Source organism: Sorex fumeus, unplaced genomic scaffold, assembly GCF_029834395.1.
Source record: "Sorex fumeus unplaced genomic scaffold, SorFum_2.1 ptg000018l, whole genome shotgun sequence".
NCBI lineage: Eukaryota > Metazoa > Chordata > Mammalia > Eulipotyphla > Soricidae > Sorex > Sorex fumeus.
This window is the reverse complement of record NW_026606075.1, coordinates 25,056,883-25,084,631: the sequence shown is the minus strand read 5'-3', so window position 1 is coordinate 25,084,631 and position 27,749 is coordinate 25,056,883. Positions and strand designations below refer to the sequence as shown.

At 43.2% G+C, this 27,749-nt stretch overlaps 1 protein-coding gene and 1 non-coding gene across 2 annotated transcripts in view; both read left to right on the top strand.

Moving 5' to 3' along the window:
* The window catches only part of IQGAP2 (IQ motif containing GTPase activating protein 2), a 302,579-nt gene that overhangs the window by 233,693 nt on the left and 41,137 nt on the right, over positions 1 to 27,749 (top strand). The window contains exons 17-24 of the mRNA XM_056112425.1: positions 3,761 to 3,931; positions 9,654 to 9,737; positions 11,435 to 11,506; positions 12,072 to 12,141; positions 13,433 to 13,641; positions 16,917 to 17,066; positions 25,768 to 25,931; positions 27,418 to 27,642. Coding sequence (XP_055968400.1) covers positions 3,761 to 3,931; positions 9,654 to 9,737; positions 11,435 to 11,506; positions 12,072 to 12,141; positions 13,433 to 13,641; positions 16,917 to 17,066; positions 25,768 to 25,931; positions 27,418 to 27,642 — 1,145 coding nt within the window. The remainder of the gene's footprint in view (positions 1 to 3,760; positions 3,932 to 9,653; positions 9,738 to 11,434; positions 11,507 to 12,071; positions 12,142 to 13,432; positions 13,642 to 16,916; positions 17,067 to 25,767; positions 25,932 to 27,417; positions 27,643 to 27,749) is intronic.
* On the top strand, positions 26,637 to 26,826 carry LOC130021894 (U2 spliceosomal RNA). The gene has a single exon (XR_008792233.1). It is a non-coding gene; the product is annotated as a U2 spliceosomal RNA (small nuclear RNA).

Sequence of the window (27,749 nt, the reverse complement as noted above, 5' to 3'; positions counted from 1 at the left end):
CAGCCAAGTGGGTGTTGGAAAATTTATGACTGAAACACAATCGTGAACAGTTTTGTAATGCTCTGTCTGATTCAATAAAAAAGATAAGTTAAAAATAATAAAATAAATAAACAGCCAAAGAGAAGCAAGTTCTTGCACCTACCTGGATTGGTAGAGTATCCAGAGAAATCAATTTTCAGTCTCTCTTTGACACAGTGCTCCATTAATATCATCTTCTTCTCAGTCTATAATGTAGCCTGACACCTTTCAAATAAAAATGTTTTTCCTACAAAAGGCTGGAAAGGGCATTTCTGCCACCCCTGATACCTCACCCCTCCAGGATGTTCTCAGGACAGAGAGCAGAGCTGGGCTAAAACTAGGACAAGATACCAAACATCAATTATGTACCTATATACTTTATTAAAGTATAATTAAACATAATTCAGTGAATCAGCCTTTTTAGTCACTAAAGATCCCTTTTATCTTAATTCTTAATTTATATTTGAAAACTTTGGTGTATTTTATTTGATCAAAAACAACTTCTTCCTCCTCCAACCCCTCTTTTAAATGAAGATGTTTATCAATTATGGCTATCTGAGCTTCCTTAGTAGTATCAAAAATGTTATTGATTAATATATCTCGTCGCATTTATAAATTCTTGGGACATACTAGTACAGAAAGAAGAGAAGCTCATTTAGTAGATTCCATATGAGATGCTTATCCCAAAGCTCTTTCTCGACCATATATATGCAAGGCTACCCTAAGCAATAGCACAGCGGGTAGGGTGTTTGGCTTGCACGCGGCCAACCCAGTTGACCCAAGTTCTATTCCTCCGCCTTTTGAAGAGCCCGGCAAGCTACCAAGAGTATCCCACATGGCAAAGCCTGGCAAACTACCCATGGCGTGTTCGATTTGCCAAACACAGTAATAAGTCTCACAATGTTACTGGGCCAGCTGGAGCAAATTGCTGAACAATGGGAAGACAGTGACAATGACAGTGACCCTAAACTTAGAAGACCTAAGATTTCCTGCTCGATAACTTGACATTTTAATCCTAATTCCTTTCCCCCAAACTGAGTGATTTTTATGTGTACAGGAGCCCAGGAATGAGTAATTGCGAAGAAAAATGCCAACTCTTACAACTTTAGGAAAAAACTATAAAAATTCTGGCAGTGAGCTCCTTTTACTGTTAGTCTGGGTCATTTTATTTCCTCTTTTAGCCCTACTCCCACTCTCCACATAAAGAGTTGAGCGAGCTGTTTGTCCTCTCAATGATCGTGGTTTTATTACATCCGAATATTTTCTTACAACATGGAAACAAAAAATAAAGGCTTGGTCGCTGATCTTCTAAAACACGGGAATTTGGCTGTTGCAAGATGGTGAAGCAGATCTTGGCAGATTGCCCCTCTTTGTAAGCCTTCAGTATAGAGCTTATGGGTTTTTGTGAAGTTGTTGGAAACTATGGAAAAATAGGGGGAAATGAAGGCAAAGGAATGTGAAATTGGAATGAACTCTTATAACAAGAAGTCTGCTACAAATGATGGCCCAAAGTAATGATTAAAGTTTTCCCTTGCCCACAAATAACCTAGAGAATGCATATAATCTTTTCTGGATGTCAGTAAGCTCTGTAAGACTCATAAGCATAACTAAGTGCTCCTTTTGTATATTTTTCTATCGTCCCATCAATTTGATCCCTTAATAATCCTTTGAGTGGAAATTGGATTATTAAATGGAAATATTATCCTCTGTTTTTCTAGTTGGGGAAACCGAGGCATATAGTGGGCAAAACAGCTTGTTACCAAATAAGAGACTTTATCCAAAATTAAAGGATCATTTCCTTCCAGTGCTTCCAGTTTCAAGTCTAGTATCTTTCCTATGCTCCATCTTTGTCATCTTTTTTCATATAACCAACACTAATTTGTCAGACTTATGTTGTGAGCCCATGGGTCTGATATCGAAATGCAAGCTGACAATTCAAAGTGTAGGTGTAGTCAAACACAGAAATGCAAGTCCTTGGAAAAGTAAGAAATTATTTCCCAGGGGGAATTCTCTTAAAGGAATATTCACCAAGATATCTTTGGACTTGAGAACACAAATTGAAGAAAAATGCACAAATTACTGTTTGATGTAGGCATTGCTATATGTTTAAAGAGAAAATGCTGGTAATTGAGTTCCATTTTTGAGGGAGGAAAAAGAACATAAATATGTTACAGAATTGCTAAAATCAGCAACTCCCAAGATATCCCAGTGTAATCACCTAATGGACAAAATCAACAGTGCATAGTTACTAAATACTCAGATAAAAGACTGTAACTGGGTTAATACCATCTCCTAAAATCCCAAATGACATGACGAGAGTGAAGAACTTAGTTTATTTCAAGCATTCTGTTTGAAAGTACCACTATAGAAATAGATTGCCAATGCGAATTTGTTGAAAAAGGCAATTATGGACTTGTCCTGTGATTTAAAAGATGAATCACATGTGAAGAGTCAACATTCAAATCTGAAACCCACTCGTGTGGCCTCCAGTGGTGCCTGAGGAATAACTTTCTATGTCAAGCCTTTGTCTACTAGAATAATCAAAACGTAGAAGAAAGAAATGATGCATTTCTTCAAGACAAAGTGGCTGACTTTATTCTATGAACATGCACACACGGATGGGTCTTCTTTACAAAGCGGTCATGCATCTTTTATGTTTTTAACTTGAACTGTTTAAATAATCAGTTACTGAGTACAACTGTGCTGAGAACAGACCTGCATTAGAAAAAACGACTCTTTGTTGACAGAGAATTGGAATGTAAGCCCAGCTTAAAGCTCGCATAAACACTTCTCCCAAGTCACTCTTCTTTCATCTTCTGCTTCTAGATTTTTTTTCCCTTCTGGGCCTTGCTTGCTAGTGCTTGTTTTTCCTCTCCTATTCCCTTTCCTTCAGCCACAAGTATTTCATTTCCCTTCCATTTATTTTGAGTTTTCTCCAGCATCATGCCCGGGTCTGCTGATTCTGCCCTAAGAACAAGGACTTCATGAGTATTTGTTCTCTTTGCCACAGCCTTTGGAGCTGTGGAGCAATAGCACAGAGGTAGGGCGTTCGCCTTACAAGTGGCCAACATGGCCAACCCGAGTTCGATTCCTCCGCCCCTCTCGGAGAGCCCGGCAAGCTACCGAGAGTATTCGATATGCCAAGCACAGTAACAACAAAGTCTCCAATGGAGACGTTACTGGGCCCGCTCGAGCAAATCGACGATCAACGGGAGGGCCTTTACCTTTTTACCTTTACCCTTGTCTCTTTGTACTGAGGAAAGCTACCCAGGAGCTCAGGTCCTTGCCAGCATCTTCTGCATCTGTCTCCAAATCCTGAGATAATTTTTGCTTCTTTGTTTTCTGTTTGGGGGTGTCACTCAGCAGTGCTTATGGCTTACACCTGACTGCTCTCCGGGATCATGCCTGGTGGGCTCTTGGGGCCCTATGGGGTGCTAAGGGGTCGAGCCAGGTTTGGACATATGCACGGCAAATGCCCCTACCTGCTGTGTTATCGCTTCAACCCTCAAATCCTGAGATCTTTCCACTACATTCTCCTAGCAAAATTCTCAGAGGATTCCAAAATTGTGTTCACTAAAAGCTCAACTAGTTCACGCCTCACACTCTGGTCAAAGCTGATTTTAAGGTGATCCAGAGAGCATGCTCTGTATTATTTTCTGAAAGATAAAATGTGCAACAGCTATTCACTATGCTCCTTTCACCTGATGTGTGAAACGTAACCATAAGAAATATCTCTTGCCAGGACATTATTGGGGAAGTCCTAGCAAATTACATTCGTGAGAAGATGTGGTCTGCTTCCGAAGATTTGCTTCTTCGCTTCCAAGCCACAAGTGTAGGACCCCTGCTTAGGGAAGAGTTTGAAGCTAGGAAATCATATTTGAATGAACAAGAAAAGCATGTGATCAAAATACAGGTATGTGACTTATCTACCACTAGTTCCAGCCAACTGACCTCTCCCCTGAAAATGTTTTCTTTGATAAGGGGCTAGTATTCTAATATACTGATTGCATGACTGATTTTCTTCATACTTGTTTCCTTCCAAATCTGCTTCATCAATGCTTTGAGATGGGATGGATAGTGAATGATGGTTTTGTTTTTTTCTCTGCAGTGGTCTTACAGCGAGTGTGAGGGAGTACTTGGACTTAGACAGGTCCACCTTGCACAAACCAAGTTGAGGCTAAAAGGGAGAACTTGTGTTTCTCTGAGAAGAAGGATCTCCTTGCGTCGCGTGCTCTCTGTCTGGCTTCTACATTGTTTTGTGTTGGTTCATGGGCATTTAATGAGACTGAGTTTCTGGGCTCTTTCAAACTTTCGAAAAGAAGACTTCATGACATAGAATTAGCAACTCCCAAGAGTGTTGTCTTAGATAATCTGTTATTCTTCATGTAGGCCTATAAAAGAAATTCTCACTCCCAATTTTTTCATTGAGTTCTTGTTAAGTGTGCATGACTTCTCCAGATGTTCTCATTTGCAAAAGTGGAACTTGCCAGGGTTTGATATTTCTCTTCCAGATGCCCCCAGTATCCAGCAACTTCCAAGCTGGCCTCGAAGGTGTTTCTAGTTGAAGAATGTTTTAGTTGAAGATCTTCTCTTGTGTGGTCACTGGTACACTTACCTTCTTTCCAAACTGATACAATATTGTTCAGGGAAGAATATGATATCTTAACTTTTGTCCTCCAGGTTCACGCATAGGGTATCAATGGAAATGTTTTCATTTCCTCACATCTTATGCTAGTGTATGTTTGAAGGCAGAAATGATCCATTTCCCAAGATTTCTATAGATTTGACACATCAAGGGGATATTTTGGTTTTGTTTTTGTTTTTCCTACTTGAACCTTTTATGTTTCCCATTCTTGAAACAAATGAGTGGTAAGATGCACTGGAAATGTAGTTGATCTGTTCCTATAGATTGCTAAGGCACTGATTTTGCACAAAATTCAAACAGTGAGAGCCAGGATGATGCAATTTAAGACCAACTTCAATATCCACAGTTTCAGAACACAGTGAAGCAAAACCACAGCTGGAAGACTTTCAGAAGAGCCATTACGGTAAAACTGACCTGGTCTTAGTCTCCTAGACTAAAGCCACAAGAGAACTAAGGAAGAATCGGAGTAATAATTTGAGTTCTTTTTTCCCACCACCTCAGCCGAGGGAGAAGCAGAATTGAAGAAGTCAATAAACCATGAACTCACTCCACTTAGCTTTCCCTCACAAATACTCCACCCCTACGCTTCATTCTTCTGGTGGTTCTTACTAGGAGGATGTTTGATCTAAAGGCAAACAATAGCCTGGAAATGAACAAATAGTCCAAATAGAAATGGATTGACCCCCCAGACCCACAGACCACGACCCAATGTGTATCTTCTTCTGCTCGCCAAGAGGCTAATTTACCTTCAAGTAGGGCAGTCATCTGAAATGTGAAGGTTTCTTTTCCATAAAACAACCCATCCATCCCCCAGAGCTAACTTACAGTCCCAGACCCAATGCTCTCTAAAAAATTGAAAGAAACCTTCCATGTTGAAAGCAGCTACCACACCCCACACTTACTCAGGCTCCTTCCAAAAAAACTGAGTCTTGGTACAGAGAACATATGTCATCAGTAGCCAGTGTCCCTGTCTCAGGAACACATCAGAATTTATCCCAGAAAAATTCAGAGCGGGAATCTAGGAGACTCTATAAGCCCACTTTGGTTTTGGACAATAAAAATCGCCTACATTTAAGAATGAGTGAGTCGGAAAATACCTCAAACAGAAAAGCAAAGTTTACTTCCAAAAATAAAAATGACACAGAGATGTAAAATGCAAATGAAGTAAAAGTCTAATAACATTCTTATTCCTGGAGATAAGAACCTGGGTTTGAGCCCTGGCATCCCATATGGCTCCCTAAGCCCACCAGTAGTGGTCCCTGAATGCAGAATCAGGAATAAGTCTTGAGCTGTGTGTGACTGCCTCCACCCCGCCCTACAAAAAGCAAAAATAGGATTTGGGGTTTGGTTTGGTGGGTTTTTTGTTTGTTTGTTTGTTTTAAATTTTTTTATACTTTCAAAAATTTTGTAAGATGTGAGTTTCATGAAGCTAGATCACACAATAAAGGAAAATAAAGGAAAAGATCATTGGTGGTATATGGGAGCAATAGTATAGTGGAAAGGGTGCTTGCCTTGTACCTGGCCTGCCCTGGTAAGATCCTCAGCACCCCATATGGTGCCTGGAGTCATCCCTGAACACACAACCAGTTGTAAGCCTTGAGTACTGCTAGGTATAGCCCCCCCAAAAAACAAAACAAAAGATTGATGGCTGAAGAGAGGAAAAGAAATAGACATCCTAAAATAAAAATGAACTTATATCTACACTGAAGAATAATCAGAACACCTGGAGAACTTGAAAAAAATGTTGCAAAGGAATACAGTAAACAAAATATAGTTTTAAATATATTTTTCATCTAGAAACGATCATTTCTGTTCTGCTGCAGGTTGGTGGGATTGTTCATAGTATAGACTTTTCTCAGTAGCTGACTCTGAAATGTTCTGTGGACCTTAGAGATGATGGGGTGAGGGAGATGATGGCTTAAGACAGACAACAGGGCTCCAGCATTGGCACAGGAAGAGATCGGGGAAAAATAGAGATCAACCCTAGTACTTAACTCTGGAAAGTACTGAAAGGTGACCTCGGTCACCTGCTGAGATCCACACTAGCCCCCACCAAGCAGCTTCAGGTGAGGGTTGCCAGGAGCAGGGTCACAGTGTGACCTCAGTGACCCTGAGTGTCAGGCTTGGCCCACATTATTTATTTTTCACTAACCACTCACTGACCACTTCATCTATCGTCTTTAAGCAGAGAAGACAGATCCATACCTAGGGTTTTCTTAGCCTGTAGATCACACAGGAATTGGTCCTTCAGAAGATGGAGTAGATGATTTCAGTATGACTATCCTGGGTTTCTACTTACCAAGCAAGGTTGTTACCATGGACCAAGCCGGATTTTCTAGAGATGACAATTACAGTGTATAAAGCAGAACAGTGACTGCCAAGGTTCAGATTTTTTTTTAAATTTTTATTAGTGAAACACCATGAAGTAAGTTGTAGACTTACAAATTTTTGTGCTTGGGTTTCAATTATACAATGATCAAATACCCATCCCTCTACCGGTGCCCATTTTCCACCACCACGGATCCCAGTATCCCTCCCCCCCCCATCCCCTCCAGTCCACCCTGCCTCTGTGGCAGGGCATTCCCTTTTGTTCTCTCTCTCCTTTTGGGCGTTGTGGTTTGCAAAAGAGGTATTGAGTGGCAATTATGTTTGGTCTATAGTCTGCTTTCAGCATGCTTCTCCCATCCTGGGAGGATCCTCCCAACATCCTTTATTTGGTGCTCCCTTCTCTATTTGAGCTGCCTTTTCCCCTAGCACGTGTGGCTGGCCTCCAAGTCATGGAGCAAAATTGCTGGTACTAATCTCTGCCACTCCTGGGTGTTAGTCTCCCATTTTGTTACTTTATGTTCCCCAGATGAATGCAATCTTTCTGTGTCTATCCCGCTCTTTCTGACTCATTTCCTTCAACATGATACTTTCCATGTAGTACCACTTGTATGTAAATTTCATGACTTCATCTTTTCTAACAGCTACATAGTACTCCATTGTCTAGATGTACCAAAGTTTCTTTAACCAGTTATCTGTTCTCGGGCACTCAGGTTTTTTTCCAGATGGTACAGATATTTTTGGAGGACTGTGGTTACAGATGCAATACGCAGAATAGGTATTTATAGCAATAAAAGAAAAACAAAACAAATGGATCACCCTTATTAAATGTTCCATTATAGGGGCCGGAGCAATAGTACAGCAGATAGGGTATTTGCCTTGCCATGGAAAACCCAAGTTTGATCCTCATATGGTCTCTCGAGCCCACCAGAAGTAATCCCTGAGTGAAGAATGAGGAGTAAGCCCTGTGCACTGTTGAGTGTGGCCCAAAACAAACACAAATTTAAAAAATTGTTCCACTACTTCTCATACTAATCCAGGAGAAAATGGAGTAGAAGATAGTGCACAGGGCTGAAGGGTCCTGGGTGCATCTCGAGCACTGGATGGTCCCCCAAGCACTGTTTGCTGTGCCCCCTATGTCCCCCCTTCCACAAAAATAAAATGGTTTTTAAAAAAGTATACTTTTCTTGGGCCAGAGAGTTATAGTACAATGGGTATGGTCCCCCGAGCCTGCCAGGAGTGATCCCTGAGTGCAAAGCCAGGGGTAAGATCTGAGTACTGCCAGAAGACAAAAAGAAAAGTACCATTTTCTTTCCTAGAAATCTGAATTGAGAGGGAAGTCTGAAACGTAATCATTTGATCATTTTTATTCCATCTTGATTTATTTTGAATCGCTATGCCCCCAAATTATTTTTAAATAATAGGAAAAGTTATATGCATTTATAAATGAGTCTTTAAGAATTATTTTATGTTTGTTCCTTTTCACAAGATACTTATATGTCATCTTTTTTTTGTTGTTTTTTGTTTTTTGTTTTTTGGCTTTTTGGGTCACATTCGGTGATGCTCAGGGATTACTCTGACTCTGCACTTAGGAATTACTTCTAGTGTTGTTTGAGAGACCATGTGGGATGCCGGAGATCAAACCCCCGTCAGCCATGTGCAAGGCAAATGCCCTCCCCTCTGTACTATCTTTCCAGCCTCTCATCTCTGATTTTCAAATCAATAAGAACTGGGGTACATTTGAACAAAAAGATGCCCACAGATGAATTGTAATAAATATGTATATTTCATCCTTCTAAAGATACCAGTTTTGTGCCCTTGTTTTTGTACAAGTTTCCTATAAAAAACCCCTAGTGGGGATAACGTCATAAAGCTACACTGAGGAAGTGTCATGGGCCATGATGTGGAAACATGAAACAGAGAGAGAGAGAGCTGTCCACCCTGCTGTCCAGGAGCCCGTCACAGTTTACTGAAGCAGTTTCCTGGGCTCATTAGTAAAGATCCTTGAGTCAGAATCATGAGGTTTCTCATATTATTACTAAATATTACCACACCCAGGCCATGTATATGTTTCAGGACAATTCCATTTTTTCCATTATTCCTTTGTGTCACCTGGGCCTTGGTCAGAGTTTTAAAGTTGGGTGTGTTTGGTTTTGTTTTAGGATGGGGGTGCCTCCTATGCAATTCTTGGCTACTCCCAGCAATACTTGGTCCAGCTGTCCAGGGCTGATGGGTCACGGGTGGGGCACAGCGATGTACCCAGTGCTTCATAGGTTCAGGGGCCACCAGGTTCACACCCGGAGGTATGGGGCGGTGGGGGTGAGGTGGTATGTCATGCAGTACTGGGGATCAAACAGGGCCTCAAGAATGTAAGATATACCCACCAGCATCTTTTTTTCCCCCAACGTCAAGTTCAGCTTTTCAGCAGAAACTGGACTTCACCTCAGGCCCCCATAACTCTGCTTTCCAAGCCTGGGCTGGGCTTCCACAGGTAGTCTGTATGTTCCACTCAGGCTGATGTCCACCCAAGAGACAGTGACCAGGAGGGTCCCTGCCAGCAGCTCCCCTCACTGGCTCCTGAGAGACCCCTATTCTTGAGCTTTCTGAAGTCAGAGGTGGGAGGCTGTGACACATGGCTGATTCTGTGTCTCACTGCTTTCTGTAGTCCTACTGGAATGGATACAAGCAGCGATCAGCATATATGCGCAGGCTGCAGACGTTCAATAGCAACACCGATTCCGTTGTGAAGGTAAGTGCCATCCCCAGCTTACCCGGTGGGTGCCTTTCTTCACCTTCCTTTTGCTGAGGCCAGAGAGATAAAGGCACTTGCTTTGCAATGTTACAGACCCTGGTTCAATCCCTGGCATCACTTAACGTTCCCCCAGGCACTGTCAGGAATAACCCATGAGCTCAGAGACAGAAGTAAGCAAGCCTTGAGTACCACCACTTGTGGCCCCAAACCACAGACACACACACACACACTCACACACATACTTACACACACACGTGACTAATTTTTATTTTGTTTCTGGAAGAGAGACCATGGAAAGAGTCTTAGAGGATGAGCCTTGAAGTGATAAGGGAAGTCCTGGGTTTGAGTCTCTTCTTCACTCGCTTGGCTGGTCCTCTTCAAGCCCATCCATTAAAACCATGGTTTTAATAAAAACTCACTCCGATCCTTTATGTGAGAAATGCTTAGGACAGTGCCATTTGATCCGTAAATGATCTTTCTCTGGGAAGTTTGAATGGCATATTTAGAATCCACTTCTCGGCAACACAAAACCTTAGCTGCCAGTCACATGCAGAGCCAGTGACGAGCAGAAGTAGAGCTGTGCTAGGACCTGTATTTGCAGAGTGACCCCCTTCTAGTCCAACTTTTCACCCAGGCTGGTTGTTCTTAGGCTAGAGGAAGGAAGGGTGCTGTAGTAACTGCTCCCTCGGGGCCCCAAACCAAAGGACTCTACATAAAAGAATTTGGATTCCACTTGGAAATCCAGCAGAGAGGCCAAAAGTGGGCACTGGAAAGAGATGGGAATCAGATGAGATTTGTCAGAAAAAAAAATGGTAAAATTTATTTCTAACTCTTAGAAATGAGAGTTTAGAAACATGTTTCTCAAAGTGGGTGATATTCACCTCCTACCCCCACCCCTCACTGCCCAGGCAGGTGCTGGAGCAACCATTGAGGAGTCAGTAGTAACCTTGGGTGCAATTGGGGGTAGGACTGCTTTCTATTTGTTGGCTTAAAGAAGGTAGATTGGTGCCAGGGGCTTGGGATGAATCCTATTTTTTTCCTAATTGGGGGTAGGGGGAGCATGCAGTAGGGCAAATAAATTTGGATGCATTTAGTCTAGACCCTTAGTGTATGACCCTTATTGAAAAGTCTTGTACTCACCTTGAAACATCTGTCCAGTCTCAAAAAAGCTGTTGTTTCCCCGTTGGTCCCCCCCATTGAGACATTTTAAGATAAAATTTTTGTAAAGACCTAAATGATATGGTTACATTGAAGGAGAGCATATTGGGAAAAACCTAGGACTTAATTTTACTCCCCAACTTATTGCAGCCCAGCAAAATGTCTCACCCTCTTGATTCTTACTTATTGACATTAAAGCAGAATACTACAAAATGACATCAACTTCACACTCCTTTGAAGGCAGTGGGATTAAAAATGTTTTTGAAACCTTTTAAGAGAAAAAGTAATGGAAAAGATTGGAGATGGGGGCCAGGGGTATGGCTCAGTGGTCAGACATATGCCTAGAATGTGTAAGGTCCTGGATTTGGTCCTCAGAACCACACACACACAAAATAGATGAGGAAAACTAGGCAGCAGAGAGTTATTATTTGGTGGGCTCATTTTTACTTTATCAGATAAAATATCTATTTTAGAAAGAATGTGTTAACATTAAAGGCTCTTTAGTAAGTGATTTCTCTTTTTTAATTCATTTTCAGATTCAGTCCTGGTTCCGGATGGCCAGACAACGCAAAAGCTACCTTTCGAGGCTACAGTATTTCGAAGAGCATGTAAGAGACGTGTGCAAGATTTTCCTCCTGACTGAGAACAAACCAGTTACTTGGTGGGATGTTAGCAAGGGGGCATTCTTATTCAGTTGTCAAAGTGAATTCGGAGACTTAAAGAGGGATCTTAGAACCTGGAGTGGTAGTACTTGGAGTCTGACTTTATTAACAGAGAACTGGTCAGTTTAGATAAAAGCTCCAGAAAGAGCCAGAGAGGCAGCTCAGTGGGCGAGTGCTTAGGATGTGAGTCCCTAGGTTCGATTTCTGGCCCATCAGAAGACAGGGCCCATCAGAAAGATTTATTTTCAGGATAGATATGTGACTAGATCATAAAAATTGTACCAGCTAAGTGTGGTGCTAAAATTCTTTTCCCTTTTTAGGCCTCTTCTGTTGGAACAGTTCCCATCAATCTTGTTTATACCTTCAGCTAACTTATCTAACTCTTTCTTCAAAGAAAATGCAAAAACAGACATTGCATTATGCCACTTGTAAATACTACTCTTAATGACTCTCAACTTCAGTGGAGCAGCAGGGACTCTAAAAGGTCATGACTGGTCTCAATATTTTGCAGGAAAATGAAGTTGTGAAGATACAGTCGCTGTTGCGAGCGAACAAAGCTAGAGGTGACTACAAAACCTTGGGTAAGTGAGTGGACTCCACATTAGTCCCCTTAGAGGCAGAGAGCGCCATTGTTTCCTGGAGATTCTGATCCTCTCTTTTGGTTCTTTGTAACAAAGGTTACAAAGTCATCACAGTCATTGTAGTGATTATTTTCTCATTTATATTTGTTTAATTATAAGGTTCCGTGAGCCAGGCTTCCTTCAATAAAGAGCATCAGCCGTGGCTGCAGAGGACGCCAAATGATTCTAGATTTGGTTGTTCATGCTTTGTTTACACTATTGGTAGATATTGGGTTAGCTATTTATTCTTTGAGTGTCAGAGCCCCTTAGAACCAAGCTAGAAGCTGAGAGAAGATCCTGTAGAACCTCACAGGGCACTCACTTGGACAAGGTTCTTTCATGCCTTCTTCATTGATGATGAGTCACCCCACTGGGCGCTTACACTGATCATTCATACTTTCCCTAGAGCAGGTCTCGTCAGCACGGGGATGCCAGCTCATACCATTGGGGGCTCACACTTGAATAGGGTTCGATTAACACAAATGGCAGCAACAGTTAACAGTCACTGTGTTAAACTCTAAAAAAGGAATATTTTTTTCAAAAGTCAGAATATTTGGTCATTAAAACAGTGGTGTTCAAAATACTCAGAGAAGGTCATCTTTTTAGAATTTATAGAAATGCTGTGGGGTGGGGGATGGGGCCTCCTGGTTCTAAGGGCCTTTTCCTGGTTCAGACTGGAAAGATCTTGCTGCTGCTTTTGATCTCTTCCCAGGAAGACAGGGACTCCACTTGTCCTCGCAAGGGTTTCTATTTGGCCTCAGTGTTCTCCCATCACTGACCTTCGCCACTTCACCTTTCACCTAGTGCCTGTTCCTTCCCAAGGCCGCTGGGCTGCGAGAGACAGTCTGCTGTTTCCTGCAGCAAGAAGTAAACCTCTTATCTGACGCCAGCACTGCTGTCAGGGCAGAGGGGCCTTGGCTTCACATTCTTTCCCAGGTTCTCCAGTAGGGAGCCTTGCTGGAAAGAACTATCTTTATGGTGCAGAGTGCTGGGAGCCGTGTGAGAAAGGGCTGATAAATGAGTACCCAACAGCTTGAAAATAAGGAGGTTAGCCATTATCTGCAGGGAACACTTATTTAGATGATCGATTCATTTCCTTGTTCAGATGTTATGGAGGCAAAGCAATTCCAGACCAAACATGCACACGGCTATCTCTCTCTGCTCCTGCTTTATTGACAGGCCTGGTTTCCTCCCTGTTGATCCCAAGTCCAGACACACCTCATTAAAGCTGTGCCTGTTCCCTTCCCCACAGTTGGCTCTGAAAAACCACCATTATCAGTTGTCCGCAAATTCGTACACCTCTTGGACCAAAGTGACTTGGATGTCAAGGAAGAGCTGGAAGTAGCACGGTTACGGGGGAAGCTGGTGACCAAGATTAGGTCCAATCAGCAGCTGGAGAAAGACCTGAACCTGATGGACATAAAGATCGGGCTCCTGGTGAAGAACAGAATCACTCTCGAGGTCAGTGGGGCTGTGGGACTCTGGGCCCCAGTCAAGCAGAAGCTCTGCGTGTCTGCCCAACATCCCTCGGCCCAGCTCTGCACATTTGGAATCCAGAAAAAATTGTTCACAGTTCACATTTGTGCTTACAGATTTAGCGGCTCTGGAGCGATAGCACAGTGGTAGGGCATTTGCCTTGCACGCAGCCAACATGGCCGACCCGAGTTCGATTCCTCTGCCCCTCTCGGAGAGCCCGGCAAGCTACCGAGAGTATCTCGCCCGCACAGCAGAGCCTGGCAAGCTCCCCATGACGTATTCGATATGCCAGACACAGTAACAACAAAGTCTCCAATGGAGATGTTACTGGGCCCGCTCGAGAAAATCAATGAACAACGGGAGGCCAGTGACCGTGACCGTACCAAAAAAAGAAATCTATGTATTTATATAGATATAGAGATCTATATGTAATTGCAATGAACGAAATGCTGTTGTAATGGAATAATCAGACCTTCTTACAATTCTGTGCCCCATCTCTTTACTTGCCCCAAACTTAGGACTCTCAGGAGTTAAGAAACAAAAACCAGGGGCCGGGGAGACAGTACAGGTATTAAGGCACCTGCCTTTCGTGTCCCCAAGCCCAGTGCAATCCCAGGTGCCACATATGGTCCCCTGAACACATTCAGGACTGATCCCTGAGCCCAGGGTCAAGAACAGACGCTGCTGGTATAGCCCACGAGTTCCCCCAGTCCCCCCCCCCCAAAAAAAAAAAATAAATTGACCTGAGTTACAGTTTGCCCTGTGTGACAGACCCTAGCCAGGGCAGCCACCTTGCTACGTGTCAGAGCCCCAGCCCTGCGGGACAGCTCTGGTCAGTGGGGACTGCGCAGGGGAGCCCTCGTCCACTCCCATTGCCTTTCTTAGCCTTTAGACAGGAAAAGCTCATCCCTGAAGACGTCTGCCCCACTTTCTGTACATACGAAGCATGTTAATGGTATGTTGCTGAACTGTGTACATATGCAACCTAATCCCTCCAAAACTTACCTGAGCTTTCCTGGAGAGCTGCGCAGTGTGTGTAGACTGATAAAATAATAAAATAGATAAAATGATAAAATGATAAAATAGATAAAATAATCCTAACTCCAGCAGACATAAGACCAAACCCCACTCCCTCTCTCTTAGCCTCTTTCCTGCCCCACTGGTGGATATCCTCACATCCTCCCCCGCATAGGCAGCTTTCATGCCAACATGTTGTTTGGATTTCTGTTGTTCCCAAGCTTTTCTCAGAAGACACTCTTCTAGGTACCATTTTCTTCTTTTGCTGTGTGAGAAAACATTTCCTCTGCTCCTCAGTGTTCTTCTCTCTAGGAGTGTCATAGGATTTATGTATGTCAGGTTACCCGGCAGCTGCTTATTCACAGTTCCTCTTTGTCTCTGGTGATTAGACTTCCTTTCTTTAGCTTGAATAAATTTTATACGCTTGTGAAATGAGGGAAGGGCACTGGTTGCTTCTCAAAAGAATTAATGGAGGGGCTGGAAAGTAGTACAAGGAGCGGGGGCTGGAGCGATAGCACAGCGGGTATGGCATTTGCCTTGTACACAGATGACCTGGGTTCAGTTCCCAGCATCCCATTGGTCCCCCGAGCACTGCCAGGAGTAATTCCTGAGTGCAGAGCCAGGAGTAAACCTGTGCATCGCCGGGTGTGACCCGAAAAGAAAAAAAAGATGGTACAAGGGGTAAGGCCTTGAATGTAGCCCAAACCAATTCAATCCCAGGTAGCACAAATGTTCTCCTGAGCACTTGTAGGATAACCCTGAGCACAGAGCCAGGAGTACTTCCTGCATATCTCAAGCTGTGGCCTAAAAGTAAACAACAGAAACTAAGTGAAACTCCCCTCTCTCATTTAAGCAGAAATCCCCCTATGGGAGGGAAATTCCGTCAAGCGAGTGGTTAAGTCAAGTTTCCTCTCCTGCGCTCTGAGAAGGCTGGAAGGCAGTGGGAGTAACTGTAGGAAACCAGAGTCTCCTGGAGCTGAAAGCAGCTTTTCTACCTACACACAGAGTCCAGCGTGGAAGAATAGACCCATGGGAGACAAGCAGACATAGAACTTGTCTTGCGCACAAAATTGACATGGTTTTCCTTGCCCCAGATTCCAGAGAAAATGAAGCAGGCATATTTTGGGACGTGAAACTAATTAGGAACCCCTCCTGGCATGTCAGACAGATGAGAGATGCTCGGTGCGTGCCCAGTGCAGACAGCCTGTGTTAGGCCAGCCCTAGGGAGCAGGCGTGCAGCCCTCAGTGTCGGCTGCAGCCAGTCATCGAGGAGAAGTAGGGCCCGAGCTCAGGAAAGCAGATGGAACAACCCTTAGGAAAAACAACTTTCTGGCCAGCTGCTCTGTGGAACAGTGAAGGGACTCATGAGCCCTGGGCCACTAGTGAAGCTAATGAAGTGTGTCAGAGCAGCTGCCTTTAAAAACTGAATAGGGGGCAGGGGTGTGATACAGCGAGGGAGGGCATTTGTCTGTGTTCAATCCCTGGCATCCCACCAGGAGTAATTCCTGGGTGCCAGGAGTAACCCTTGAGCATCTCTGGGTGTGATCCAAAAAAGCCAAAAAGAAAAAAATTCTGAATAGAATGAAAGTAAACTGAGGCTGTCAGCGTATGCCTGTAGGACACATTCATTCATAGGTGTGTGTGTTTGCCAGCAAGTGGTGTAAACTCTTACTTCCCCTGTGTGTCTAATAACAGTAGGAAGCTCGGATCTAAAAGACACACTCTTGCTCTGCTTAAAGGTCCTGAAGAGCCGGAGCCCACGATCGCCTGAGGCCACTTGATACTATTTTTTCTGCTCCCTTTCCCCCAAGACCTCTTAATAAATGCTTAAAAGAAGCATGAATGGGGAACAACACTTAATATTTTCCATATTGAGAAATATATGGAGTATATGGAATGTATTTTTCTTTTTCTCCAACTACTTTCTGTATCAAATAGTTTTTGCAAGTTCTTTTATAGATTGAGAAGATTTAATTCAATCTTTTGAAATGCACAGCCAGTGATATTTAATACAATCGCAAGATCAGCCATTGTGTCTATCTTAATTCTAGAACATCTTCATTACCCCCAAAAGAACTCTCCTCCCCACCCCAAAAAATATGCCAGGTGGTAATTTGGTCACTTAGTGAAGGGAATGGACAATGTTTCTCTTTCCAGCCCCATTTCTGGGTGGCTGTATGTGAGAGGAGGTGGGGTACCAGACTCAAAAGTTCTAATGAGATGAAAACATTTTTTTCCTCCAGGATGTAATTTCACACAGAAAGAAGCTGAATAAGAAAAAAAGTGGAGAAATGAAGATACTAAATAATACAGACAACCAGGGCATCAAAAGTTTGAGTAAGGAGAAGAGGAAAAAACTAGAAACATACCAGCAGCTGTTTTACCTTTTGCAGGTGAGAACGCTGTCTCCTCCTCCCCTGGGTTTCGGTGTGTGGGGGGAAGGGGGAACTCTGTGTTCTGGGTGGTGGATTCCCGTGACTCACCCCAAGGCTCCTGCTAGCCTGACTTCTGAGCACCTAGTCAGGGAGAGTCTACATGCTTTTTGTACATTGTTGCATTTTATTCTTTCTCCAGCTCTGGGGAATGATGAGTAAACAAGAAAATGTGGTAATGTCACATTTCCTAGAAGGAATTGGAACTAGGGGTGGGCGGGTGGGAGTGGATTAGTTTCAGATGCAATCAGAGGGCATTTCCTGTTAGCTTCTTTTTTCTTTCTGGAAAGGGGGCAGTATGACAAATCATTGCGAAAAGCTCTGCTCTGGCTGAACAGGAATGTTCCAATACTTCCATGTTGGGAACTTGCTAGTTTGACTTTAGTAGACCTCACACCCCCCCCCCCACACACACACACACACAACACATATATACATGACCCTGAAAGAAACTTAATAAGCATCAGTGGTGTACATAAAGCAAGCCTCCACCTCCACAGGCAGAGGGTGGTGGTGGTTCTTTCTCCAAACACTGACACTGTGTAATGATTACTACAAGGTATGCAGATACCTGGCCCTTTTCTTGGTGATGTTCCTGGACAGATGTATCAGAGAACATCTACCCGAACTCATAGGCTGGCGGCCTCCATGGAAAGATGAGATATTAATTTCAGTCAAGTTTAAAATACTTTGCTTGCTGTTAGAAAAGATGAAGTCATGAGATTTGTATATAAGTGGATCAACATAGAGTATATCGTGCCAAGTGAAATGAGTCAGAGAGAGAGTGACAGACATTAGAGTGACTGCACTCATTTGTGGAATATGAAGTAACATAATGAGAGACTTAACACTCAAGAATAGTAGAGATAAGGGCCAGGAGGATCCCTCCATGGCTTGGAAGCTGGCCTCACATGCTGGAGGAAAAGGCAGCTCAGATAGAGAAGGGAACACCAAGTAAATGATGCTTGGAGGGCTCAATCAGGATGGGAGATGTGTGTTCAAAGTAGACTATGGGCCAAACATGATGGCCACTTAGTACCTGTATTGCGAACCATAACACCCAAAATGAGAGAGAGAGAGTAAATAAAAGGGAATGCGTCTGCCACAGAGGATGGGGGGGATGGGGAGGGTGGCATGAGGGATACTAGAAACATTGGTGGTGGAGAATGGGCACTGGTAGAGGAATTGGTACTCGATCATTGTATGACTGAAATGTAATCACAAGAGTTTGTAAATCTGTAACTGTATCTCAGGGTGATTCAATTAAAAAATTTTTAACAAGTAAATAATATACTCTGGTTTCTCTTCAGATCACATAAATAAAATAAATAAATAAATAAATAAATAAAATACTTTGCTTGAGGGACTGGAGCAATAGTACAGTGGGCAGGGGGTCCTTGCAGGTGGTTGGTTCAGGTTTGGTTCCCAATACACCAGATGATCCCCCGAGCACAGCATGCAGAGCAGGAGGATAAGCCCTGAGCAACACTGGGTGTGGCAAAAATAAATAAATACATAAATGCATAAATAATTCTTAGCTTGAGCTTCTTTAAAGGTCAGATAGACTTCTCAGCACTTGACATTGAGTATGGTACTCATTCATGGCATTCATGGTGCCCCCTGCTAGATTAAGAAGCTAGATTTGTTTACTCCTAGCTTGCTAAGGGATTTTATACATTCACAACAACAAATTAACATTTCACTTGCATTGAATGTTCTATATCTGATCAGGGTTTTTTTACATTCATAAATGTTTTATTATAATCTTTTGTTTATTAATGGAGGTGTTTAAGCAGTATTTATAATATAATGTCTTCTAACATCACAATCACGATCACAACCATCCTGTTGTTCATCCATTGCCTCGAGCAGGCCCTAGTAATGTCTCCTTCATCCTAGCCCTGAGATTATATTCAAGGCTCTTTAGGAGAATGAGACCCATCACTGTTACTGGTATTTGGCATATTAAGTATGCCACGGGGAGTTTGCCAGACTCTGCCATGTGGGCAGGTTACATTCGGTAGCCTGTCAGTTTGTCCAAAGTAAGAATGAGCTAATAAGATGTCACTTCCAGGACCTGGGTTTTATAGTCTCTGGGTCTTGGCTGTTGATGGGATTGCACGGTGCCAAGGGGCCATTTGGTGCGTGTGACTCCTGCCTGCTGGAATATGGAGGATCTGGGTGGAGGATGCTCGGCCCCGATCCAAGCAGCCTTGGAGATCTCAGCCCCGCCCCGGGACTCCCATGCCTTTGTTCCTCTGCCGGTACCTTCATGCGTGTGGAGAGTGGTCTCATCATGGTGGTGGCTGGTTCTGGAGGTCTTCGGCTGCCGGAGCCCTGATCGGGCCGGGGAGGGAAATTCAACCCACTCCCCTCCAAGGGGCTCCGGCGAGGACAGCAAGGCGCGGGGGCAGGAGACTCTCTGATCAGGTTTTTTTACATTCATAAATTTTTTGTCATAATCTTTTGCTTATTAATGCAGGTGTTTAAGTAGTATTTATAATATAATGTCTTCTAACATAAAACCAATATTTCCTTTCTTATGATAAAATACACTTTTATAGGCATAGTCAGATTTCCCCTTAAATTTTTGTCAGTTCTCTTCAGTCTTACTGAATTTTACACTTCTAGGATTTATCTACTTCATGTAAAATTTAAATTGTATTAGCACAAAATTATTCATAATAACTTTTTTTTTGCTTTTTGGGTCACACCCAGCGATGCACAGGGGTTACTCCTGGCTCATGCACTCAGGAATTACTCCTGGCGATACACTTGGGGGACCATATGTGATGCTGGGAATTGAACCCAGGTCAGTTGCATGCAAAGCAAACGCCCTACCCACTGTGCTATCGCTACAGCCCCCATAATAATAATTTTTAATGCTGGATCGATAGCACAGCGGGTAGGGCATTTGTCTTGCATGTGGCCGACCCGGGTTCAATTCCTATGTCCCTCTCAGAGAGCCCAGCAAGCTGCCAAGAGTATCCCGCCCACATGGCAGAGCCTGGCAAGCTCCCCGTGGCTTATTCGATATGGCAAAAAACAATAACAACAAGTCTCACAATGGAGACGTTACTGGTGCCCGCTTGAGCAAATCGATGAACAACGGGAGGACAGTGCTACAGTGTTACAGTGTTATGCTTATAAAAAAGGATTTAGATTTTTGTTTGTTTGGTGATACTCAGGGCTTACTTCTGGTTCTGCACTCAGGAATCAGTCCTTGCAACGCTCAGGGAGTCATATGGGATGCTATATGATTGAACCCGGATCAGCCCTGCACAAGGCAAACAAGCATCTTACTTGCCGTGTTGTGGCTCCAGTCCCCAAAGTTTAGATTTTTTTTCTGCCTCAATTATTCCAGTCTATGCTTTTATTTTGGAAAATGGTTGGGGCCACGCAAGAAAGTTGGAATGCCAAGAAGCAAGGGTTAAGATGATAGGGGTGATAATATTGGGTAAAGAAGTAGAGTAATAATGTTTTACAAATTCCTTACAGTCTCTTATGACAGTCCATCTCTATAAATAGTCCTGAAGGTCAAGAGGGCAGGTAGTATTTCCCGCCCTGCTTCTCAATAGCAGCGAAGGTTAACAGCATCTAGTTCTGGACCTCATTCAAGGACCCTCGCCCACACGGAGTCTCACAGTCACGCTGATTTGGCCTTTCACACGAGCTTCGTTGTACAAGCGAAGAAAATGGAGTTTTGCTTAAACCTTCTGAGATTTGCTCGGATGTTCTAGGACACAGCCCGGAGCACTCCTGTCTCTGTGCTGTGGGTCAGTGACAGCCACCTGATCTGTCCATTCTTGGCCCTGCTGCAGCTGGCACAGCCACTGGCAAGCCCACAGACACTCTCGAGGACCTGAACTCCTTTCCTTAGCATTTAGGTTTTGAACAACAACAACAAAAAAGTATCAATTTATCATTAATTTATAATGCGGTGGCATTTCAGATTAGCTGTATTTATCTCTGTGTGTCACCAGTTCCAGAGAGAGAGAGAGACAGAGACAGAGATAGAGACAGAGAGACAGAGATAATCTGTGAATAAAAAACATAATAAGAGAACAACAAATGGTCAAACTTATCAAAATTGGGGATTTTGCCTGTAGAACTGAGCTTTCATGGGGCCAGAATAAGAGTACAGTGAGTAGGGTGTTTGCCTCGCATGCAACCTACCCAGCTTTGACCCCGGAATCCCATATGGTCCCCCAAGCCCAGGAGTGATACCTGAGCATAGAACCAGAAGCAAGTTCTGAGTATCACCAAGTGTGACCTGAAAAAGAAGTGAGCTTTCATTGGTGGCGGGGAGGGGAGATTGGTGGTGGAGAACGGGCATGTTGAGAGGGGTCTTTGAGAATAGTGGCGGGAAGTAGGCTATTTAGAGGTGTTTTTGGTGTTGAGATGATGTTTTCATGAAAAGTGTGATTAACAGTACTGTAGATCTTGGTGCCTCAATAATGCTGGTTTGAATACAATAAATTGTTTTTGCTTGGAATAACTGGGAAACATTTTCTTCAAGCAAATGTAGTGCCACACTTGGCCACTATGTGGCAGTATTTACTGCTTAACCACCAAGTTCAGAGAAGAGAAACGCACCTGGAGCAGAAAAAGTGCCCCTCAGGGACCAAGGACTCAAGGGAAATACTTACGGTCCCTGGTCTCTTGCATGCAGAGTAAGCACTCTAGTCCACAGCTTTCTGCCCCTACACACGAAAGATTTTTCTCAGGGGCAGGAAAGGTTGATTTTCTTTTTTTGTCTGTATAAATTAGATGAGTCGCCATGCACCAGTTGGAAATGTAATGTTAGGTACTTCTTTTTTTTTTTTTTTAATTAGTGAAACACCATGAGGTCCAGTTGTAGACTTACAAATTTTTGTGCTTGGGTTTCAGTTATACAATGATCAAGTACTCATCCCTCCACCAGTGCCCATTCTCCACCACCACGGGTCCCAGTATCCCTCCCACCCCCCATCCCCCCATCCCACCCTGCTACTGTGGCAGGGCATTCCCTTTTGTTCTCTCTCCTTTTGGGTCCTGTGGTTTGCAAGAGAGGCATTGAGTGGCAATCATGTTTGGCCTATAGTCTACTTTCAGCATGCTTCTCCCACCCTGGGAGGATCCTCCCAACACCCTTTATTTGGTGCTCCCTTCTCTATCTGAGCTCCCTTTTCCCCCTAGCACGTGTGGCTGGCCTCCAAGTCATGGAGCAAAATTCCTGGTACTAATCTCGGCCACTCTTGGGTGTTAAAGTCTCCTATTTTGTTACTTTATGTTCCCCAGATGAATGCAATCTTTCTGTGTCTACCCGGCTTTTTCTGACTCATTTCTCTTAACATGTAGAGGTACTACTTCTTTTTAACATCTATGAACTTCCTACTATATGGGGATTTCGTTTTAGAATTTTGTTTTCTAGTGTGACATTTTGAATGGAAATGGTAATCTTTTATTTAAAAAAAAGGCGAAAATATAGTCATTGTTCTAAAACCTGTATTGTTTGCCCTCTTATATAATTGGGAAGGGGGGTGGAGAGCAGGAGCATGTTGAGGATAAGTCCCCTGTGTCCTGTTCCTCATGAAATCCAAAAGTGACTTGTTGGGGTGCTGCCATTTATTCATCTGTACCAAGTGAAGTCTCCTTTTTCTCCACTTTTTTTGTGTTGGCCCGAGCTCAATGAAGAAATGGCAGAAAGTCAAATGGTCCTGATTAACTGTGGCCTGGCAAGAACTCTTAGCTAATAGCTTTGGCTTTGGAGACAGGCTCTTTAGAATAAACCTCAGTGCCAAAGTTTAGGGTCTTCTAAGAAATCTGCCTAGCTGACTTCTCTTGTTTGGAGTGTGGCTGGAGCGATAGCACGGCAGGTAGGGCACTTGTTTGCTTTGCACGTGGCCGACTGGGTTCGATTCCTCCGTCTCTCTCGGAGAGCCCTGCAAGCTACCGAGAGTATCCCGCCCGCATGGCAGAGCCTGGCAAGCTCCCCGTGGCATATTCAATATGCCAAAAACAGTAACAAGTCTCACAATGGAGACATTACTGGTGCCCGTGCGAGCAAATCGATGAACAGCAGGAGAACAGTGCTACTGTGCTACAGTCCTTTCTCATAACCATCTTTCTAGGTGGGGAAAGAATAGCTCCAGAGCTATAGAAAGTTGCCCCAAGCTGGTTATTTATAACATTTCATCATTATGAATTTGAAAGTAGCACTGTAGCACTGTTCTCCCGTTGTTCATCGATTTGCTGGACCGGGCCCAGTAATGTCTCTGTTGTGAGACTTGTTGTTACTGTGTTTGGCATATCGAATATGTCATGGGTAGCTTGCCAGGCTTTGCCGTGCAGGTGAGATACTCTTGGTAGCTTGCCGGGCTCTCCAAGAGGGGCAGAGGAATCAAACTCAGGTCAGCCAAGTTGGCCACGTGCAAGGCAAATGCCCTACTGCTGTGCTATCGCTCCAGCCCAGGAATTTTGAAAGTAAATCCAAGTAATGAGGTAAAACTGAATTTAATAGTTCAGAGCCAAGTTGCCTGGGTAGAAGCCAAAGCAATAGCACAGTGGGTAGGATTCTGGCCTGGCACACAGCCAACCGAGTGTCAATCCCCAACACCCCATATGGTCCCCCAAGCACTGCCAGGAATGACCTCTGAGTGTAGAGCCAGGATGAACCCTGAGCAGCACCAAGTGTGGCCCAAAAAACAAAAGAAATTGCATGATTATATTAGATGAATAATAATTTTTTCTCTTTTCCTCAGAAGGGAGGCATAATATCAAAATTCTCTGTAAAATACTTTCTCTTATAATCTAAACAGTGTTCTCTCTCTCCACCTGTTTGATGCAGCTACGAGAAAAATCTGATATTTCTTTGTGCATGGAGGATGGGGGCATTTGGGTAGGGGTTGGATACCCAGCTGTACTTAGGGATCATTCATGGTAGGGCATGTACTACTGACATTCATGTACTACTGAGGATTGAGCCAGGGTCAGCTGCATACAATGCAGGATTCTTAACCCCTGTACATAACCCCTGTACTGTCTAGTCCTCAAAACCCATATTCTTTTTTTTTTATTTAAGATTTTTACTATTTCTTTAGTCTTAACAATCCTTTCCCCCAGTTTTATAATAGATCTTTTCATAACCTCTTCTAATCTTTCATATTATTGCTTTCGTTGTGTAAAAACTATACTAATTGCTTTTAATAAATTTGGCAGTGTCTAAAAATATTTTGGTACAAAGACAATGGGTACTTGTCAGATGGGATTTTGTAAACAATCTTACTTGGGTTAAGAACATAGCCTTAACAGAGAATTAATTCTTTATTATGTCCAAAACAGCACAATAAAAACACCCCCAACAGTACATAAACCTACATATAAAATATAGTCTATCTCCAATATTTTCCCTCTATCTGGTAACACATCAGTATATGCAATAGGAAGTACTGATGATAGGACAAGAACTGATTTAGGCAAAAACCTAATTAGCCAAACATTAACACTCAAAGATCAGGTAAACAATAATTTCAGTCAGGGAAGCAGTATTAAAAAAAAGAATTCTTATCAAGCTGGGATTCACATACTCCCTTCTCCATTCCTGGTCATTTCATGCAGTTTGACTATTTCCAATCATGCCAAAACCCATATTCTTTTTTTTTTCTTTTTGGGTCACACCCTGTGATGCACAGGGGTTATTCCTGGCTCATGCACTCAGGAATTACTCCTGGCGGTGCTCAGGGGACCATATGGGTTGCTGGGAATCGAACCCGAGTCGGCTGCGTGCAAGGCAAACACCCTACCCGCTGTGCTATCGCTCCAACCCCCAAAACCCATATTCTTAAGAAGCCTGGTTCAACATTGGATGAATTCCATCCCATTCTAAGGCCTCAGAGCTTCCTGACAATTCCTGAAAATTTGTTTCAATCTCTTAGAATTTTTTTTAAACTGGTGATTTCTTCTGTCTTCCCTCTCTACTCTCCTGACAGTTACTTCTTCCTTCAGCTTCCTGCCTTACATCTGTACTTGGAAATCATGGTGTAGCTCCCGTCACCACAGAAGCAGTCTTTCCCTTTCCTTCCCTGAATCAGGGGTTTACCCCCTTCTCATTTATTAATCCTTCTAGGATAATGATGTAGCTGGTTCTTCGTCTGTTCTTACTAAACTCATCCACTTCATACTGGCCACCTTCTCTCTGTAAGACCAACATGTGACTCAAAACAGTTAATAGAGTAAAGTGTACATAGTGAAATATATGGCATTAGGTAGATCATGTGGCATATATTTTACTGTAACTTTTTACTGTACCTTCCTGGTAATGTTTAAATCCTCACTCTATGCCAGGTACTCTTCCTTACATTTGTGTACACATATGTGTATAGGGCTGGAGCGATAGCACAGCGGGTAGGGCGGTCGCCTTACAAGCGGCCAACATGGCCGACCCGAGTTCGATTCCTCTGCCCCTCTCGGAGAGCCCGGCAAGCTACCGAGAGTATTCGATATGCCAGACACAGTAACAACAAAGTCTCCAATGGAGACGTTACTGGGCCAGCTCGAGCAAATCGACGATCAACGGGAGGGCCGTTACATATGTAAAGAATACAAAATTGAGTACTTCTCTCCAATTTAAGATATTAGCACAGTTTCATGGATTTTTTTTCTTTTTTTCTCTTTTTAAAAGACCAATCCATTATACCTGGCTAAGCTGATTTTCCAGATGCCACAGAACAAGTCGACTAAGTTTATGGATACTGTTATTTTCACACTATATAATTATGCTTCTAACCAACGAGAAGAATTTCTACTCCTGAAGCTTTTTAAAACCGCTCTGGAAGAAGAAATAAAGTATGTATATAAATAGAGGATTAAAATCAGAATGAATAGCTCCTTTTGTTGTGACTAACTCTGATTATTAAGATAACTCAAAAAGTATTCTTGTAAGTTATTGGTTCATGTTAAAATATATTGAATTCTTTTACTTACAGTGGTGCAAGCTCAGACTTTCTTCTGGCTCTGTGTTCAGGGGTCGTTCTTGGCAATATTTGGGAAACCATCAGTCATGCCAAGGATCGTGAGCAAAGAAAATTCCTTAACCCCTGTACTACCTCTCATCCCCAAAATATATTAATACCTGAGAAATTTCTAATATCCTCATACTTGGGTACAACCTTTACCACAACTTCTCCTACCATTGATACCTTTTCTGATGTTAGTTTTGAATTAGCAATTACCAAAAATCAAAAAAATGACTGAAAGTGAGAAAACATAGTTGCAACTCTGCTCAATTGTCTTCCCTTCTTACCGGAACTTGAGCTGCTTTTTGCTCATTTAAAAAACTCGTCAGTTTTTTAAAGACTATGTCCGGGCCAGAGAAGAGACTTCAGTGGGTGAAACTCTTGCCTTGCTTGCTGCCCATATGGGTTTGATTCCTGGCACCCCATATGATCCTCAGAGCGTCATCAGGAATCATCTCTGGGCACAGAGCCAGGAGTTAGCCCTGAGCACAGCTGAGCATGACCCAAATATTTAAAAAAAATAATCATTATACTGATGGCTTTTCAGCCTTTGTCTAAGATAAAGTATAGTACCTGTTCCTTCCAGTTTAATATCTGATACATCATCTATCAAAGAACAACATTTTGTATGGATTTTTGGAGTGGGGAGCTGGACTAGGACGTTGTTTTTTCCAGTTCCCACATCAGCCTGGCATTGCAGTACTGCAAGGAAGGGGGGTGTCCCTTGGGGGTAAATTGGTTAAAAAGTAAATAGAGTATTGATAGCCCAATGGAAGATCCCCTCAATGCATTGGATACCTAAAACACTCATCTAACAAGTGACTGATTCAATCTTCATGGAGAAAAGTAGAAACCTACCAAAAAAAGTCTTGCCTCCCAGAAAGAATATATACTGTTGGGACTGGAGCGATAATACAGTGGGTGGCATGTTTGCATCTCATGTGGCCAACCAGGTTCGATTTCTGGCATCCCATATGGTACCCCAAGCACAACCAGAAATAATTCCTGAGTGCAGAGCCAGGAGTAACCCATGAGCATTGCCGGGTGTGGTTCAAAAACAACACAAAAAATAGATAGATAGATAGATAGATAGATAGATAGATAGATAGAGTTTGAAACTCTTATCTTGGAGCTGGGAAAACAGCTAATGGTCAAAAGTGCACGCTTTTCAGACAGAGGCGCCAGGTTTGGTTTCAATGAACCCGGAGGAACAAGCCCAGTATTCCCACATAAGCATCACTAGTGTGGCTAAAACTTCAAATAAAACAAGGATCTGAAGAGGCAAACAGTCTTATTTTGGTTTGGGCTTGTTTCAGATCAAAGGTGGATCAGGCACAAGACATTGTCACGGGGAACCCGACAGTCATCAAAATGGTGATCAGCTTCAACCGAGGTACCCGCGGGCAGAACACACTGCGCCAGCTGCTGGCTCCAGTGCTGAAGGACATCCTGGATGACCATGCCCTCATCATCAACACCAGTCCCGTAGAGGTGTACAAGGCCTGGGTGAACCAACTCGAGAGCCAGACAGGGGAGGCCAGGTAACAGGCACTGTGCTGTTGGCATGAGCCATGTGTTATTAACCTCTTTCCAGAAACACACCCGTTTAGGCTCTGCGAGAAGAACACAATCTCATGCAGTTTTCAGT